General features: G+C 41.5%; 1 protein-coding gene across 2 annotated transcripts in view; it reads right to left on the bottom strand.

Moving 5' to 3' along the window:
• The window catches only part of LOC114798715 (chemokine-like protein TAFA-1), a 38,548-nt gene continuing 17,845 nt past the window's right edge, over window positions 1–20,703 (bottom strand). Inside the window, exons 3-7 of one of the 2 annotated variants that reach the window (XR_003751095.1) lie at window positions 4,050–4,190; window positions 1,274–1,398; window positions 1,092–1,158; window positions 429–697; window positions 1–335 (exon numbers count right to left, since the gene is read on the bottom strand). Coding sequence is in view for 1 of the 2 variants with exons in the window: in XM_028994638.1 (XP_028850471.1) it covers window positions 1,132–1,158; window positions 1,274–1,398; window positions 4,050–4,190 (293 nt within the window). In the remaining variant the exon portion in view is untranslated. Of the gene's footprint in view, window positions 698–1,091; window positions 1,159–1,273; window positions 1,399–4,049; window positions 4,191–20,703 lie in introns of both variants that reach the window. The other variant, XM_028994638.1, reaches the window with a different exon arrangement.

Here is a 20,703-nt window from a genome sequence, read left to right as displayed (position 1 = left end):
ACAATGCAGTTTATGTTTTCTCCTTTATTAAAAAAAAAAAGATGTCCTCGCTTCTGGGACATATATTCTGCACATATAACCATAAACACAACACAGACTTTCAGTCAAAGGATTTCAATTTCCACTTGTCTTTTCTGAAGTGTCTTCATGAATAAATGGCATAATATCTTTGTAAAGGTTACTAGATGGTTTCAGGAATCACGTGCATCCACTTTATGTTGCTGTGTGAATGTTCCCCTTTGATCTTGTATCCCAGGCCCATATGTGTTGTTTACTGATGTTTCTCTCTACGTCCCATGAGGAAAAGGGGAACTTCAGGCTTGACGGTGGGACAACTGGTAACATCTAATGACGAGAGGCATGAGTGGCGGACGCATTCACTTTGCATTGTTAGAGACTGACTTCACAAGATAGATAAATCATCGTACCAGGAAAAAATCAAAGTAAGAACGTTTTTTTTTCTGTCCTGGACCTCATAAGTCGTAAGCCTGCCAAAAAAGTTGGAAAACAATTATCAAGACTGCACAACTCCTCTTTAATATAAGAGTATAAATGCCATCTGTTCCCATTTGGTCTGTGACTGAAATAATTCCAGTTAGTTCATTGAAATGCTCCTTTTGATTCTGTCAGTGCGAAAAACAAAAATTCTTAGCAAGGACCTCCATGGTAATATTTGGCTTAGTCCATACCGAGGAATCTGAAAGAGGAAAGAAAAAAGGAGATGACAGAATCTTATTTTTATAAGTAATTGTGCTTTGTGAAGCTTGAAAAAAAACTAAAGTAATGACTTTTTCGTTGCCATTAAGAGTGAGACAGCGCATTTGAAATGCATAGCCTAAATCACCTTCAGGATGCTTAAATACTTTAGGATGAGGGAGAGTTTCCCGAAATCCTCACCCATCTATTCAGGAACAGTGATAAATATTGCATTTATTGATTCGTTGTACTCATGCCGTCACTGATGTTAATCCCAAACATAAGAGTCCCAGTACACATCTGACCCTTTACCTCAATACTGTAATGCACACATTTGTCGCAAATCACAGGGAATTTTTGCTAAATAATGAGTAAAAACACTTTGTCGTACGTACCTGAGCGTTGTGGCAGAGGAAGGTCGCTCTCGACACATGGTTACAAAGATGGATAGGGATGTGTGTTCTGCAAAAGACATGAATTAATTACATTGTTATTCAGGGCCCCGTGTTATTCTGACCGCATCTGACTGATGGCACGCATTGTATCCAACACCACTGTGAAATGAGTGCCAACTGACCCTGGTGGTTTTGATCTTGTTGCCAGAGTAACACATCCAGCCCGAGTTGTCTGGGAGAGTTTTGCATTCTTCTCCCTCCAAGCACGGCTCCATCTCGCACCACCACTTCCCGATCACTATGGAAGCTGACAGAGGAGCAGGAACACCCACTGAGTCGGAGGTGAGCACCTCTTCACACCTGCTTCATTTGCTTAAGAGACACTTTATTACTGAAACAGGTGAGACAGCACAGTGAGACAGTCCACACCAGACTGAATATTCATCTCTTTTTAATTATACAGGCTGCACGGAGTGGCGCAGCGGTTAGAGACAGAGCCTCACACTCCCATGGCTGCGGGTTTGAATCTTTGTATGTGTTAATCCTCCATGCTCTCTCTGTGGGTTTTCTCCAGGTTCTCCGGTTTCCTCCCACATGCTTAAGGCCTGCATGTTAGGTGAATTGTTGCATGGAACATATGACTAGATAGTGTGTGTGTGTGTGTGTGTGTGTGTGTGTGTGTGTTACAGGTGCCTTGAAACCATTTCATATCAGGTATGTGCAGAACATTTAGCAGTAGAACACTACAGCAAAGAGCTGTTACGTGCTGGCAGGACTGGTCATGAACTTGAAACCAGAAGGTAAAATATTCAAGCACAATGACATAACATTAGGAGCTTAATGGTGTGTTCTGTTTGAAGTCATGCAAGCTTTTTCTTTCCCAGTGGTATAATAAGCAAAATTACAATGTGCTGCAATGCACTGCTAAATGTGGTTAGCAAACACCTGATATAAACACCAGCTAACAATGGCGTTTGGATTTTATGACATTATGAGCTCTGTCAGTACTAATTATGTGTACTGAGAACATTTGTTTCTCAGGAGTCAGTAATACAATCCACAATGCTTAAAAAAACAACAACCCAGAGGTTTCATCATTCATCTTTCATATAATATGTATACATTATACCCTCATTATATATTTACTACATGTGTCTTTTTTTTCTAGGTGCTGCTTCACTAACGTGAAGCCCTAACTTGAAATGCATATTTTAATGAATTTTGTACTGTTTTGCTTGCCAAATGTTTTGTGTTCCCAAATCAGATTTTCTGCCTTTAAATATCTTACATATTACAGTACAGGCCAAACGTTTGGACACACCTTCTAATACAATGTGTTTTCTTTATTTTCATGACCATTTACTTTGGTAGATTCTCAGTTAAGTACATAACTCCACATGTGTTCATTCATAGTTTTATGCCTTCAGTGAGAATCTGAAAATGGTCATGAAAATAAGGAAAACACATTGAATGAGAAGGTGTGTCCAAACTTTTGGCCTGAACTGTATGTGTTGCTTACTAGACTTAATTAAGCAAAATAGGGCAAATGACAGAAGATCTCCATTGTCCCCTTCTAGGCATGTGCATGAAGCATTAAATAACCTTCACTTAATATGCTAGGATTTCCATCTGTGTCCCTTCAATGGGCATTTTGGTGTGTACATACAAGCTGCTTAGAAAGATGCAGACAAAGTGTATTTCCTTTGGCTGGGATGGCACCAGCATTCAGAGAATACACAGAGGAGCCAGAGTACCAGCAGCTCGTTACTCAAAACGACAGAACATTAATAATCTGGGTTCTGGGATCCCTGCTTTTCTGGGACAAACCTGCTGAAGTGACCCAGCAAGGCAGCCATTCAAAAATTAAATTAATAAAACATATCTTTAAAAAACATTGTGCTTGGCTGACCCATTTTTTCAAAATAACCTTTACACTTTTTTTTATTAGTTAAAAGCAATTGCGACATGTAGCATTTGTTATGTTAGGCAGAGGGTGGTTGTCAAACCTGTGCATATTTTAGTCAAATGCATATTAATGAACACAATTCTGATGCCCTGGAAATATCTTTACAATTATATATAGTGGAGGACTGGTGTCATTTGGAACGAAGCTGGTTCCTGAGAAAACATCTATGCATGTCACAATGCATTGCAGTCTGCAGGCAGTTATGCATCCCACTCAATTATCCATTGTTCATTTATGCAGGTTAAGTTAAATTCAGTACTTTTGTTTGATTTATTCATGCATTCCTACAACATATTTTAATGTGCTGATGTGCTGGAAATCTGCAAAAATTGCAGCCGTTGTGGGATGTTTCCCATGTTGATTGGTCAGGACCTCTCAAAAGTGGACAGAGGAAGGAAAACTGATGATGCAATCCAACCTGTCTAATTCAACCAAAAAATGACTGTGCTTCTCAAACTGCTGAAAAAGTTCATGCTGGTTCTGACAGGAACGTGTCAGATCACATGTGTACAGCCACCAGTCAGGGTGCCCATGCTAGCCTGGATCCACCATCAAAAGCATCAAAAAAAAAAAAAGATCCGTTCATGATCGTCAGTCAAGTTTGATGAATCAAGTTGTTTTTTTTTCTATGATGTGGATGGCTGTGTGTCCGTGAGTGTGCTTCGCTGACCTGGGTAAGGCTTGGTAGAAGGTTGAACTTTGGTGGGAAGAAGGTATGATGTTCAACTGGGAATCATTAGGTATTCCAGTCATGTTGTTGTTACCACTGACATGTACCACCTACCTGACCAAGTACAGTGCTCTCTTTCAGAAGAAGATGAAGCGAATTCTTCCAAGAGCGGTTTGAGGAACACATCAAGCTTTTGCCAGATACCGACAGCATACCTTCATGGATCTTGTGGAGATTGTGCCCTCATGACCCAGGGCTGTTTTAATGTTAGGTGATCACAAGGTTGATTGGTAATTATATGTGTGGCTGTTGTCCCACTTACCATCAACACAAGAAGGCCTGTTCCGTGTGGTTCCCGCCACTTTCCCAGGTAGACAGGAACATTTCACAGTCTGGGACCGTTCCTCAATCTTGTTCTTGTTGCAGCACCTGTGTGCGGCAATCACCTCACACGTTCCTCCCTCTGTCAGAACACAAAGCAGACGCGTACCACAGTGCAAAAATGCGCCTTATTAGGTGATCCTCCACAAAACATTATCTTCAGCCGTTATTTAGAGCTGTCATTTCACACGTCACAGTAAATGAAGTGTTTCTAAATCCAGATGAACGGTACAAAGCCAGCGGTGCAAGGCAGTGTCAATTCCACTTTATATTTAACTAGATGTTCCACAGCGATCTTACAAAAAAGCAAAAGGTCTTCACTTGTCGGTTAACGTGAACGTGTGGTCCTGGAGCAAAAGGCAACTTTTTGATCTGCAGCGCAGGCGATTATGGACGTATCGTGTGGTAATTCGAAACAGACGAGGTTATTTTCAGGGGATGCTGTCGTTTCAACCATCCGCACGGCACACAATCTGACGCCCCTCCAGGACCGTGGTGCAACACGGAAACATCACAGCGCTGCACAGGATTGCACCAGATATCACAAGGCCCAGGACAGCATGCCGCCGTGACCAAATAAAAAGCAGCTAGGTGTGCAAATGCAAATTTTCTCGAGTGACACTGATGAACACCGACAAATAAGACATTGTGAAGAGATGTGCTACTGTTAACACCCACGACAAACTGAGTCTGAACCATCTCCAGATCCTGCAGGTTCACTCTCTACAACATTCGCAAGATTAGACCTTTTCTCTCACAACAGGCTACGCAGCTCCTCCTCCAGGCGATGGTGATCTCCAAACTCAACTATTGTAACTCTCTCCTGGCTGGAACCTCTGCAGTCACCATAAAACCACTCCAGATGGTCCAAAATGTGGCAGCCCGTCTCATCTTCAATCAGCCGAAATACACCCATGTCACGCCTCTTCTCACCTCCCTCCACTGGCTCCCGGTAGCCGCTCGCATAGAGTTCAAATCCTTGATGCTGCCTGCAGGGCTGTAAATGGAACTGCGCCCTCCTACATCAATACAATACTACCTAGCTACACTCCTGCACGCCCTCTCAGATCTGCAAATGAAATGAGACTGAGTCGCTTTGGATAAAAGCATCTGCAAAATAAAGTAAAGTAAAAAGTAAAGTAAGATGGTTGTTTCTTACTTATTGGTGGAATGGAAACAGCACAATTTCAGAGGTGTGCGTGTTATGCAGGACAGATTAGAGGTTTAGACCCAACCAAATAAATAAATAAAGGGTTTACAACTGCAAGTGAAAGTGAAAACTGACATGTTACCATTTTATAGTCTAAAAAAACACGCAATTTAGCCACTACTCTCATCCTAAATGACAAGGAGTGTCTTTAGCCATCTTGAAAAAAGTACTGGGACGGTTTGGATGGTGTGAATCGGTGCTGCTGTGACAAAGGCAAGGGGTGGATAATTACGCATTCACATCCATTAAATTACACTCACACTTCAAAACTAATCATTTACATTTGTACTGTCTTCGTTTGATTCTTATTTTCTCAGGGTGATGCCTGTGTAATATATCTCTGTTTTTGGGAGTCCGATAGCCTGGGGGAAAGAAACAATTTCCAATCCCAGCGGTGACCATACGTGCAAATCAATTGCCCAGTCACACTCCTCTTTAATGATATTTGGCAACGTGATTAGTAGATTCCCCAAGGAGGCTAATCACAGGGCACGACAAATACAGCATTACAATTTTCATAGGCAATCAGTGATTTTGGGGGTTGTTATTTGAAATGCATTTCACAGTTGTTATTCACACCATTTTTTTAATCTGGCATGCTAAATCTCCCATGATATTTTGAGTTCCAGGCCTTCAGAGACAAACCCTTATTCCTCTCAGCAGCAAATTGTTCACTAACTGGGCTTTGTTGGCTGCATTTGGCATCCGGCAGGTTCTCTGGACCGTTACCAAGATCTAAACTCAATTTACCCAGGATGCTGTGCGTAAGGGCAGGGGAGCCTTAGAGGATCTTTCTATTTGTGTATGTGTGCAGTAATGAGGAGTGTGTGTTGTGTTGGTGGTGTTAGTGGAGTGGGAAGGACTTGTTTAAGGCTAGATTATTATCTTAATGAGAGGCCTACAGGTAGTCTTGCTGAGATTGAGTAATGGCCCTTCGAATAATTAACAGATGCTTGGCTAACTCTGCTGCAGGACCTCTGGTAAGAGATGCCCCCTATCTCCATCCAAGACTTGCATCTTCTAACGTCCACAGGGATGCTTGGATCTTGGCACCGGAACAAAAACACTGATAATGAGCGATTTTCTTGGTATAAGCGGGACACATCAGTGACTTCTAGACATTGGAAGGGGTATTAAAAAAAAAAACACATCTCTCACATGATCCAATGAATTCATGAAGCTTAAAACACAGGTTTAAGTCACATATTTTACAGATGTTTACAGATGATTAGCTATTTGGAAGCTTCTGCATGGATACGTTTTTTTAATCCTATTTAGAGTTTCAGACACTGGAGGCGATTGCAGGAGATAGGGCGCAGTGTGGGGCCTCACCCAGGTGGGGTGGCTGCCCACCACAGGGTTCACACACCATTCACTTGCCATAGTGTTTATAATGTAGGCATCTAAACACTAGGATATGATTCACTTAAACAGGAATCTAGTTGGAGTTTTAAATGATTCCCATGTCTATAAAACCATTACATTCTCACAAACTGAATTTCAAAATCAGTTGGGATGTTTGACTGATGGTGCAAAAATGACTGAATTCAGACTTTACTTTCTAGTAAACACCCCCCATTTCTGCAACACAGCCTTACTGGTATACAATACAGATCCAAATTCCGCAAAGCACATTTGTCTACAGCTGACTTTCAAGCTCATTTACATTTAGGACATTTATCAGATGCCCTTATCCAGAGTGCCTTACAATCAGTAGTTACGGGGACAGTCCCCCCTGGAGACACTCAGGGTTAGGTGTCTTGCTTTGAGACACAATGGTAGGTTGAACCTGTGACTTTGTGGTCTTCTGGTTCATAGGTGTATGTGTAACCCACTTGTCAACTACCACCCTTTTGCTAATTAATATTCCCCTTCCTTCCTTTCCTTCAGAGATCTCCTGTAGATATTCTGGCTATTGATTCGAACTTGTGTACACCACCCTGGTATTACCTTTTATATGGATCTCCACCATGAAGGTTGCATATTTTCATTTATTGTATGTCTGTACTGTATGTCTTCATGTACTGTATGTTTGATGGGGCAGTCTTTTTGTCAATCAGAAGGTTGCGGGTTTGAATCCCAAGGTGCCACTGAGCAAAGCACCGTCCCCACACACTGTTCCCCAGGCACCTGTCATGGCTGCCCACTGCTCACTCAGGGTGATGGGTTAAATGCTGAGGACAAATTTCACTGTGTGCACCGTGTGCTGTGCTGCTGTGTATAACAAGTGACAATCACTTCACTTCACGTCAACACTTCACATTTATTTCAGGACCATGGAGAGCTAGCTATCTGTCATTCTATGGAACACTTATTCTATCTTTGTTAATGTGCATTTATCAAATCTTTTTTTTAGAACTGCTTATTAAATAGATTGATAATGAATTCTATTTTTTTACGAGACAAATTAAACATGGAAAGCTAGCCATCACTTTTTAGCTCTTGCTACTGAGTCTCAGATGGATTGAAATTAAATGGTCTTTGAATGGACTCTCAGTGCTGCATGCCAGGAAATGGACATTCTGGTTGTTAAACACCTCCAGTGGGGCTGTATTTTTGGGCCTGTCTGTTAGATAAATCTGTTTCTTTGTCCCAGATCTCTTGCAGACTGCATTATGTTTTCCTCCCAGATCTCTGCATGCCAAGATCTATTGATTATTCTTTCCACCCCTAACCAAATTCTCTGTGGAATAGGAGTGAATAAGATGCAGCTCACTCATGTGAAACATGGACATGAGAATTTTATCCAAAATGTATATTTTTGCAACTCAGGCCACAGCTGACATCTTCAGCTTGGTTTGTACTTGAGATTTACGGTCCTAGTCATCCACTAAGCACAAAGTAGTGCTGCGTGTGACGCAAGCTTCTGTCTGCTCCTGTCTTGTTTAAACGCCCCTCTGAGCACCAGCGGGCATGTCAGTCTAAAAATGAGGTGCCCTGCTATCTTCAGCCAGCACAGATGCATGATTAACAAACAAAAGCCTGGCCGGCGAGAGTTTCAGGCCAGCACAGTATTTCATTTCATCATTATTACCAAGACGCAGCCACATTAGACACTGCAGGTGAAGGACACACTACGCTCATTACACGGGGACACAAATTGTTAACCCTTACGCCCCATCTGTAAATTCGCTAATAATACCACCACATTGACATTAATTTTGCCCAATGGTGGGACTAATGTGAGGCAGTTCGGCATCTGACAGGACGGTGTGGTTGCCATTACGCCAGATTGAACCGTTTTTCGTCCTTACGAAACTAAAGCACACCGATGGTCTCTCGTCACCGCTGCATGGTGTGGTTCACCAGTTCGACTGAAGAGAACAGAAAGGACCCAGTGACTGTGGCGGAGCGCATTCACACACTGGCCGACTCTGAAAGAAAGCCAGCAGCTTGTTAAATGACCCCCACTCACCTTAGACACCAACTGTTCTCCCGCTCTCCTCTGGGCAGAGGTGCGGATAAATCAAGATCCAGATTAAAAAGTTTTTCTTCCCACAGGAAGTGAATCACTTCTCTTCCTTTTCCTCCTACCCCAAAACTAGAACTATATAAATCCCCTGAAATTGCTATTTTTTCAATCTGCACCATACATTATTATCATTTTTGTACTATTACTTTGTGTAAAACTGTATCTTTTTGTCTATCATTATTTATTCTTTTGATTATATACAGTATATGTACATTCGTTATTTATCTGTTTGTGTCCTTGGTGTCAACCTGCGTGGGAAGGATCCATTCTAGAGCTGTGTGATTCATGGCTCGGATCCATGAAATAAATGATGAGACACGAATCTGAGGTCTCAATTGAACTGAAATGTAGTCTTAACTACACCATGTCTAAATTGTAAACTCCATCACATAAATACATCATATAATCATTCAAACTTTCTTTGCACCATCTGAATCTGAATCGTGCCCCTAACCCACGTGTCCCTGTGAGAGTGAGACCTTTCCTTTTCCCATTTCCACTTCCCCTTTCCCAAAGTAGAGGCCAATGTGTTTGTCTGGTATAACATTAATCCTGTTTGTCCTTCCTTGCTGTCGTGACAGTAGTTCAGATCATGTGATAGATTTTCATCTGCTTTGAAAGATCTGATCTCTCAGGCATCTTTGAAGAAAGAAATACACGTATATACAATACAAAATTAAATCAAGTCATTCATAACTAAAAATGCAATCTGAAAATGAACCAAGATGGCCGTGCATGGCTTAAATGATTGAATTTCAATTTTCTGGAGTGCAGCATATCTTGGGATGGATTTTGTAGCTACTGTGTTCCCTTTAGTGTCAACGCAATAACCAAAATTGACGTGATAAATCAAAAATTATTATGAATGAGCTGACGTATAATGAATGTAACTCTCATCTAAATTGTTGCCATGATTGAAGTCAGCAGGCAAAATACTGATGAGGTGCTCCTTATTATGGAGATCCCACATTGGCAGTTTAGTCATGGTATTAGCAGAGGTCACTTATGGGTCATTATTGGATGAACATTTAAGACTTGTCATCTTTTGCTGCTTGTTGCTGAATGCTGACACACTTTCAGGAATTAAAATGAATTACCCTTAGCCCCCATCTTCCCATTAATGTTGTCTACATCCGTGTGCATGCATAAACATAATAATGAGAGTCACAAAAAAAACTGCCAGACCACACAGCATGAACTTGGTTTGCAGGAAACGCTAAATACAGGCATGGTAGCATACGCCTCAATGCAAAAAATCCAAGACGAGTGTCATTTTGCACAGATATGCAGTGAGCCTCCCGTCCAAGTGGGCAGGTGGACCCAAACCATGACAACAGATGTTCCTCACAGCGTGGCTCCTTTTGTGGCTCCTAATTTTTTCGTAGATTTTCTCACCGCTCTTGAAAAAAGTAGACAGTATTTGGTATACAGAGCAGTCGTATGCTGATAAGCCCATGGGTGTTTTTAATTTATGTTCTATTGGATATTTCCGATGCTTATGTTTATGTGTAGATGCTCTACAGGCGTGCTTTTCTTGACATTTTTTGAGTCTAGTATAGACAATACCCTGAAGAGAGGAAATAAACACGCTGAAGCTTAAAGCAGTAAGGGGCAATATTGACCTGGCATAAACCAAATGGTTTCATGTGAAAAAGGAGGTTCTGTTCATTTCAAAAGGACCAAGGCCTTGGTGTGTTGGAGAGCAGAGAGCTGATCGATCGGCTAAATTAACTTTCTCCCCTTACACAAGTGCTGTGAACCCTGTAATCAATGGACAGATGTCAATCAAAGTCACGGTGCCAGTTATATTCTGGATGCCAGTCATACATATGCTAGACTCGCACAACCTCCCTGACGAAATCCCTCTTGTGGAATTTATCAAGTTGTCGGGTGGTGGAATAATTGGGACTAAATTGCATTTATTCATAAGCAGGCAAGTTCTGGGCTCCGCTTTCTCTTTTTTTTGTACAAGCTTTGGCAGTTCAAAAGACCAAGTTTTGTCTCCCTGTGCATATGGCAGCGGCCGTGGTCGCTCAGAGGAGGGCGAATTGAGATTAATTAACAACAAAGCCAGACAGCTACTCTCAGAGCCTGTGGAAGGTTAATGGGAAGACAAACTTGTTTTACAGCAATTAAACCTAATAGCCGAGGCAGAGTTTTAAAAAATAATAATACCACGGCAGAGACGTGATCCCTCTCTTGCCCTCCTCGGTTCCCACCAACGTGCGGTGTGGAACGTCCTTTGGAGGGAACCCTCAGCCAGTAGAGAGCTCAGCCAGCATCCGCACTGGGAAATGCTGGGAATCCTCTGCGGTTTTTGTCTGAGTACTCTGCAGCACGGCATGTTTGCACAGCATTAATTATGAATTACCCGCCATACCAGTGGGGCTTCTGCGGGAAGAAAGAAAGAAACGGGTTTATTTTCTTTAATGGGCACTTTTAATTACATAAGACAGGCCCAGATTATCCTTTGATCTATTTAAAAACCACACCGTGCAACTGAAACGACTTCATTTCATGCTGGAAATGCAGGCCCGACTTGAAATTGCCTGATAACATGCAGATAATGTCCCCTTGTAAAAATACAAAAAGAAGCAGAAAAAAAACGAAAGCTCTCCAGGATTTAAGATGGCAGTGCTTTTACCAGCAGGGAACAACATCAACTTTTAACCTCATTTTCTGTATCCTCACGCAAGACTCACCATGCTGGCTGTTGTAAGACCTCATCACAGGGCTATAAATATTTGAGGTAAGCGAGGACATCATGGCAGTACAGGAATATGGCAGTTCCATGAGCAGTCTGGGGCCTGAAATGAGCACAGTCTTAATTGCCTTTTGTATTTTCACCTCCTTCCTTTACGGTTTAACACCAAAGACGCCTGTCTGTGTGTTTGTGGCAACTACTTGTTCAACTTTGACAAAGTAATACTTTTTCAGTTTGCAATTTTGTATCAAGTATTCGCAAAATATTATTTAATTTACTTTAACGTTATTTCACACCAGGTATTAAAACACTAAATACTTTTCATTTTGTATTTGGTTCAGAACAGTAGCAATTTTTTCCTTTTCTGTTCCCACTAGGGAACAGACAGATTTATGATGTGAATATAGTCATATTGACACCAAACTGGCAGCATTACATAGCAGACAACTTTTTCTATTTCTTGGCTGTGAATATCAATATAATAACCTCTCCTCATTTTAAATATCTTATTTTAAATGAGAGCTGTCAATGAAATTGAAGCTCCAGGCCCACTCAGTCATTTACTTAGGGTTGCATCAGGTACGGCATCTGGCCTAAAACTTTTGCCAAATCCCTTGTGAAGACAACAAGATCGATTTATCCACTGTGGCAATCCCTAAGGCAGATGATGATATTCTATATTTATCTGGAATCTAAAATTATTTTTTTCACCCCAGACCTACTGAAATCATTTATGTTATGATTTTCACTTATCTTTCATTTATTGAACTTTATATAGTTCAGTATATCATTCATTTACATGTAGCTATAATATGTGGTGATGATGATGCAGCTGGACAAACCATGTGTTTCTCAAACAGGTATCGTATAATATTGTATAATAAGGTGTGGTCAATGGTCAATAAACCATTGAATTGTCAATAAATTATCTATAGACCACATTTTTATGAACCTTTTTTTTTTTGCAGCACCTCAACACGCATAATACTCAATAAACAAGAGAATTCTAAAAGGCAGATAAAACCCTTCTGAGTTTAAATGGCCTGGATTTCCACGGTGATGCCCTGCAACAGCCACCTGCTGCAGCACGATCCATTTACATTTACAGCATTTACCAGACGCCCTTATCCAGAGCGACTTACAATCAGTAGTTAAGGGATAGTCCCCCTCTGGACATGGGATTTGAACCTACAGCTACTGGGCAGCTACTGGGAGCAGAGGGGTGGTGTGGGAGAATTTGGGAAGGTTGAAAACCATTCATGCTGCTGCATTCTGTATTAGTTGTAAATGCTGGATGACATTCAGAGGTAGACCAGCTAGAATGGAGTTACAGTAATCCAGTCGGGGACTGGCATTACATCCACAGCCATTTGTTGATTCCTCCTCAGACAATAGATCATAACAATTTTCCACACCACACATGCATGTGGTCATTGAGACATGTGTAAATTTCAGTCTCTGTTCATTTCATTTAAGGAAGCAATTTAGATTAGGTTAAATTCATAATGACTTATAATGATATCATATCAATATAATGAAATTCCTGATCATGCCAGCACAGCTTACAGGGGGGCTTTCTGGTAGATGCTCTTGTAGCTACAATGGGCAGCATGGGCCACCCCAGTCAGCATTTTGAAATGATTAATATTAATGAAAAGGTTTTGTATATATGAGACCTTCACAATAGCAACAATAACTTGATTTATTTAAATGTATTTTTTCCTTCAGAATTGAAGGGGAAGAACAACGTGCTTTAACAATGACTATACATTCAAATTCCAACGAGGATAAGAAAGCATTTTTCCACCTTATTTTTATTCAGGTAGCGTCTGTTTCGTTTTTTTTTTTTTTTTTTCAGAATCTAGCCCATGCTGACTGTCAAGTGCGGGGGAATTTGTCTGCTGCTTGGCATGCTGTTTACTGTACAGACTTTCAAAGTCCACAATGCTTTATGCCTGTCTCTTTGAGGGCAAAATCTGCCATAATATTGCAGCACTTTTCCCATTAAAGTTGAACCAAGTTTTGTAAGAATGAATGTTGAGGATCATGCGGTCAAAAAAATCCAGACCCTGGCAGAATATTTCTACTCACTGGAACTGCGTATAAAACGTGGTGCCATGCCAATGATTTATTTTTCAGTCGTATACCTCAGATTCATTGTAAGACGAGGTGGCAAGACTCTTCATTTCGGCCCGCGGGGGGGATCCCTCTGCGAACGCCGCGCTGTGGCGTGTTTTCGCTTGGTCCTCATGGATTATTACTCTGTATTTGTGTATGTGTGCGTAAGAGATAGGGACAATAAAGACCCATGGCGTGTGATAATTAATTTTTTTTTTTGTCCTGTTTGGCATGAGTCACTTGTTCATTGTTTGTCCATGGGCAAAGTGTTGAGATCGTAAAAGAACTGCCTTGTGCGACAGCCTGCGGGATGTCACAGTGTCACACGGCGAGATGCTGCACGTGCTGAGTGCCCCCCCCACGCATCATCCCAGCACACAGGCACTCTGTGGGGGTGGGGAGCGAAGGGGCTGCCTGTCATCACAGCTGGCAGGACAAGACGCTGGCTGCTTTCTCTGCCTCGCAGAGCTGCTGCAGCCTCCACGACCTCATGGAAAATTAGCAATGTAGGACACCTGAACACCACAGAAGGAAAAACAAAGGAAGGGCAGATTGGGACGCTGGGTTCTAAGGTTAGAACGGAAAAGTTGTGAGTTTTCCACCTAGCAGCTTATTTAATAAGCCGCAGTACTGCATTGTGGGAGTTACTGAATGGCACAGTGCAGACCCGGGACTTGGCACATAAGGCTCAGAGACACACCGGCCTTATGAGACCAATAATGAGTCATTTTCTCTTAACAGAGCAGTTAAAATGGCCCATATATTTCTGCAGATGAGTCCAGGCCCAATAAGTAAGCTATTGCTTCCTAATTAGCAAGCTTGTGGACCAGAGGGGAGCTGAAACGATTTTCTCTTAACAAGGACATCCACGGTCTGCCATCTGTGCAGTATTTTATTTTGTGGTTAGGTGGAGCACAGCCCACAAACATCCAATGAAACAAAGCAAAGGGAAAGAAACCGGTGGTTCAGTTATTTCTTGTCCTGACTCTGGGGTCACTGTGTGGTTTGAAAATGTTTTAATCATTAGGTAGAGCTGAAAAAAAAAAACAATTCTGCCTAGCGGGCTGAAAAAATCTCACTAATAGAGGATTTCAAAGGGAAGACATGCAATTTAAAGAACAGAGAGGAAATTGCACAATTAAGGAGTAACGTGGCAAAAAAACAACCACGGCGGGTTTCAACTCACAGTAATGAAATTAAGAGATGAAAACTCCCTAAACAGAAATGGGCCTTATTGTTGATCAGGTTCATAAAAGTAAAATGTATCTGTTACAGGGGAGGGTTAAAAAAAAAAAACTAATACATATACCAAGTGGCTGAGAAGCAATTACACATCTCTACTTCACATTACAATTCAAGGCTATTGCTTTAACCCGCAGGACTCAATTTGGAGATAACAAGGCAGTCTCCTGGGACAAGTGAATGCACAGATATATCCACCGACTGACTTCTAAGTGTCTGGAAAATTTTACCCATCTCTCTCTTTTTTTCATTTTTATTCTAAAAAAAAAACAACAACACTTAAAATGTTAATTTTGTTGAATCAGGCTTGTGGATGAGTTGGTTGTGGTTAATTTGTCTGGATTTTTCCGGGGTGCTCCAATTTCGTGTTCGTTGTGTGTGTTCCAGATTTTGTGTGCACTTGTTATAAAATGTACATTTGTACCCTTGTTGTGTCTTTTCCTCCACTGCGGTTTTACTGTATGCACTGACGTGAGTGTCTATGTGCCCCATTTGTAACCAAGTAAATTCTCAATTTTTTGTTAGTCGTGCGAATGCATTCTTTTTTTCCCCCTGTGCTGCTGCTGAGCTCTGACACAAAAATATACCAAAAGCATTTACAATGCAGTCAACATGTCAACAGGAAATAGTACAATAGGATGCACAGCACATGATGATGTAGCACTTTTGCTTAACACTTCAGTCAGATGCAAGTCTGGTCCCTCAGTCCAAAAAAACAGCACTATATGCTTGCACCCAGGTGCAGTGGGGCAGTTGTGGCCTAGCAGTTAAGGAAGCAGCCCCATTATCAGAAGGTTGCCAGTTTGAATCCACTGAGGTGCCACTGAGCACACACTGCTCCCAGGGCGCCTGTCATGGCTGCCCACTGATCACCAAGGGTGATGGTTAAATGCAGAGGACACATTTTGTTGTGTGCTGTGCTGCAGTGTATCACAATGACGATCACTTCGCTTTCACAAAATATATATTTTTGGAGACGATATCACTCTCCATCCTTCAGAACATGCCCTTCCCTCTCACCACAACTCTCATGTATACACATCACAGTGGCAATTTCCTAATTTGTCTAATTCCACCCGACCGATTTGTGCTGATACAGAATGTGTTGTGGGCAGTGTACATTTGTGAAGGTGCTCTCATGAGAACCAGGGCCGATTCCATTTTGTCCTCAGCTGAGCTCCTGAGGCAGCAGTGTTGAAGCTGCATGCTTTTCTGGCCTCTGAGTGAACTGGTGGGAAAATGTGCCGAAAGCCTTCTTGCCTGAGTGCTTTAGATAGACATGCACTCTGCCTTGGTACAGTCATCACAGCATTAAATAACTCTTAACGACAATTTCCAGTCCAATTTCATTGTCATACAGGCTGCCAAGGGCCCTGCCAAGAGTCTGCATGTTTCATCAAGCTTGTTGCCTTGAACTCCATACCATTTGTAATGAATCTGATACAATTGCAAAATAGTTAAAATAGTAATTAGGTGTCTGCTGAATTATGTAGAGGAACTTTCTGTCACATTGCTTAGCCAGCTACATTTTTATTTTTAAATCCTACAATCCAAAAAAGGACCAGTAACTTTATGTTACATCACAGCACTTATCACATACTGCTCTGAAAAGTGAAGTGATTGTGAAACACTGCTGCACAGCACGCAGTGCACACCATGACAGGCGCCGGGGAGCAGTGTGTGTGTGTGTGTTGGGGGGGGGTCTCCCTCCTGCAGACTATTATCTGTTGCGGGTCCACTCTGTCAGCTTATAGTCACAGTGTAAATGTACATATACACAAAGCACTTCTGCCGAGCAAAGCCCCTGGTTGCTGTGTAAGGATTGGCCTTCATCCGTAACCTTCATCTGTAACTTGCCAGTAGGCGGACCACGTCATAGATAACACAAAAGGAGACAAGAGGCAGGTGAGATAATGTATCTTTAATATTGTAATATTAAGGATACACTTAATATTGTTCCACATGAGCCCTTAGTTTCGAGCCCTTAGTTCAGGCTAGTTAGTTAGGGGCCCTTGGATCAGAAACGTTCAGGGTGGTAGTAGCCTAGTGGGTAACACACTTGCCTATGAACCAGAAGACCCAGGTTCAAATCCCGCTTACTACCATTGTGTCCCTGACACTTAAGACACTTAACCTTAAGTTGCTCCAGGGGGGGACTGTCCCTGTAACTACTGATTGTAAGTCGTCTGATAAATGCTGTAAATGTAAATGTTCATGTGTCTTCTCCTCAAGACCTGATCGGTAACACTAGCTGCTTCTTGGAATAAAATGCATGGGAGCGCATGCAAAATGATCCAGGACTCTCCCACATTTTGTGATTCTTGACTCTGGGAGTGGAGAAGCGCACGTCTCCAGCAAGGCATCTACGTTTGGAAAAGGCTAAGCCTGTCCTGGGGGAAGACTAGTTTTTTTTTTTTTTTCTCAAGGTCACCGCAAGCAGATGCAACCTTCATTGTTATAGGACGGGCTCTCTGGCAGGCTATGGCAAGCCTGTCAGCGGCGGGTAATGAGGCGGTGGGATTGATCAGAAAATGGCAAATGAATGCAGATGGAAGGCAGCCAGAGACGCAAGTCCGGGCTGGACGCCGCTGTTAATGCAATAAACGTTCGGGCTGCGTTCGTTTTTTTTGTGTCAGACATGGCTCTGCAGCTCACTACAAAATGTCACAATAAATGACTTCCCTTTTTTCCACGACAGTTCATTTTTGAAAGGAGGCTATAGAGAGACATGAATGATGCATTCCACAATCACAAACCCCTTTCCACAGAAGGAAAGTATATTTTAGACGGAAATGAGAAGAAAGGGCAAGGTGATTGTGTTTATCTCTGCCCATTTTACAAAGCATAATGTGAGCTGACAGCAGTCTCAGCCAAACAAATCAACACGGAGATAAGCAAAATTGCCGTGAATGACACCAGTATCTGAAATTCCCTGGTGCGCCAAGAAATCGCACTGACAAATTGAGGTTCTATCTACCGAATCTTCTTGGTGGCACATCAGATCGCAGAAGAAACCACTGGAATCATTGTGTAATCGTATTATGTCAAGTCATTTTTGATGAAATTGCACACAGCTGGGAAAGGAGAGAGCGTTCCAAGGTAGGGCAGATGGAACATATGGGGTAAAATCATGTGCGGCTGTTTTCTGGTGTATTACACAGCAGATTCAATAGAAAAAAACTGAGATACATTTAACCGGTGGAGGTGGACATTTCTATGCTTCATTGGAAAATCTGTTGTACTGAATTATTCCCAAATGTATTGTATCTGAGGTTTGTCAATGGCTTTGAAAAATATATAATATATAGCTACTTCTTGTGTGCACGGTGTTCTATGCAATGTATTACAATAATTAATTACTAGGACACTGAGCCAAAAATTTTATTTTATATCTATTTATATCTATATGAAACACTTCTGTTTATTGCTAATCACAGGCTTATCGAAAACCATGAATCCCAAACCTGCTAATCCAGGACAGACCAAGATTATTATTATAAATTTTTTTGCTTGTTGGTTTGCACATACTGACAATGTTGAAGTTGCGATTTTATAACCATTGAAATACTGAAGTCACCATTTTACTACAAATAAAGTATAATAAAATTTACCCTTACTCTTAGACGATTACCCACAGTAGGCATGTTGCATGCCAGCATCACCATGTGGGATGTTTGGCTCTTTCTGTTATGTTGACTTGAATTGGTGTTGCTGGTGTGATAACTGAGGATGTCTTCATCAGTTTCAGGACCCGGCAAAAATAGCATCTAATGATATCTTCTTTCACGCGCTTCACAGCAGATTACTTGCTTGGCATGAAAAAAAGACACGTAAACATAAGCAAACAGATATGCAAAAATCTCTGTTTTTTAGTACAGCAGTCACTATGCTCCAAAACCATTACCTGAATCCCTCATGTCCTGCTGAGATGATTTACACACACCCATGTTCTAAACCTGATTATCTAGGGTGGATGCCTATGGAGATATTAATAGGTGCAAGTGTTCAGCAGATCCCAGAAATAACCACTGTATGCCATCACTACATATAAACTGAGAAGGAAATATAACGACTGCTTTCTAACATTTATTCAAATTAGGACAATGCTTTTGGTGGCCTTCTTACACACTACAGCTGAAGAAGGAAGCTCAAGGCAAGTCTTTTTTAAAACTTGTACAGCATTGCCTATCAAAGTTAAACACTGCTTAACATCTCACCAATTGAGGAGGTGGGGGGGGGTTAAAGGGAACAATACAAAATTAGTCTGGACATATCTATATATATCTATATCTATATATATATATCTATATATATATATCTATATATCTATCTATATATATATATATATATATGTATGTATGTATGTGTGTGTGTGTGTGTGTGTGTGTGTGTGTGTGTGTGTGTATATATTTTTTAAAGTAAAAGTGAAGTGAAATTTGTCCTCTGCATTTAACCCATCACCCTTGGTGAGCAGTGGGCAGCCATGACAGGCGCCCGGGGAGCAGTGTGTGGGGACGGTGCTTTGCTCAGTGGCACCTCAGTGGCACCTTGGCGGATCGGGATTCGAACTGGCAACCTTCTGTTTACGGGGCCGCAAGGGGCAGTGGTGGCCTAGCGGTTAAGGAAGCGGCCCCGTAAACAGAAGGTTGCTGGTATATATCAACATTAAACACAAGATTAGAACCATTCATTCAACAGTTTTGATGCCACACAAATTATTCATTGACATAAAAATATGACATAAACACATCTCATCATGAGATGCATGCATAACACGCTTTTTGTCCACCTTCGATGGGTGACGCGCCCACCTCATACTCTGTTCAAAGTGCTCCCCTCTGTCCTCATCACTTATGAATTGATAAAAACATGCTGAGTGCTTTTAGGAAAAAAACAAATCACAGTCAAGGAAACACTATGAAACATGACAGTACCAAGTTTCTGGGGCTCTAGACCGAAAACACCAACCCGTGGTAATCACAGGACTAATGAAAGGCTCCCTCTCTCTCTTCTCAAAGCACAAATATGCAATTCTGTGCATGCAGCCACCTATCACGTTGTCACATCTTTGCATAATATTGTCAGTGACTAAAACCGGTTTTAAACCAACAAGTTCCAGACATCTGAACACACCTCTCAAATGAGCGTACCTGAACATAATTCAACCACTAATCGACAAGGCTCAATAAACATTTCTCTTGAAATTAGCATGCTTGTAGTAAAGGATTTCATATAAACCCGTCCGTTTTTCAAAAGTGATTACCTTAAGCATGCTTGTGTACTGGTAGTGGGGGAATTAATGTGCTATGTACAGATGATAAAAACTTTTTGTGAATTAATCTCATCTTGAAGCACTGCTAAAGCTGCAGAGATGAGACGAGAGAGATATATTTTGTTAGGTGGTCCTACAGAAAAAAAAAAAAGAGGCCAGTATTTTATTGGAATGCAACAGTGCGGAGATGGTTTCGTTTTAAGATGTATGAACAAGGCATGAAACAGAGACGAGTGGGGAGAACAGATTCCTATTTACATGTAGGCCCTCAAAGCTTGTCACCCAGCTGTCAAACCCAGCAGAGGCAGACACTGGTGTAAACTGGAATTGATCTAGGGCATGAAATTATGTTCCGACTCCTGCGGGGACCGATCCTTTTAAAAGTTTCCATGAAAAAAAAATAAAATAAAATAAATATATATATAAATATATATATATAGTAAACACTCTTTCAATAAGACTGTGCAAGGGTTCACTGAATGATGCACTGGCACACAATCAATCATGCAGTCAAATAAATACTCCTCCGTCTTGCAATTTAAAATTTCGACCAGGTTTGATTGAATTTCTTGTGCAG

The sequence above is a fragment of the Denticeps clupeoides genome, chromosome 10, assembly GCF_900700375.1.
Source record: "Denticeps clupeoides chromosome 10, fDenClu1.1, whole genome shotgun sequence".
Classification (NCBI taxonomy): domain Eukaryota; kingdom Metazoa; phylum Chordata; class Actinopteri; order Clupeiformes; family Denticipitidae; genus Denticeps; species Denticeps clupeoides.
Note: the sequence above shows the minus strand (reverse complement) of the source record. Positions and strands in the feature narration are given on the sequence as shown.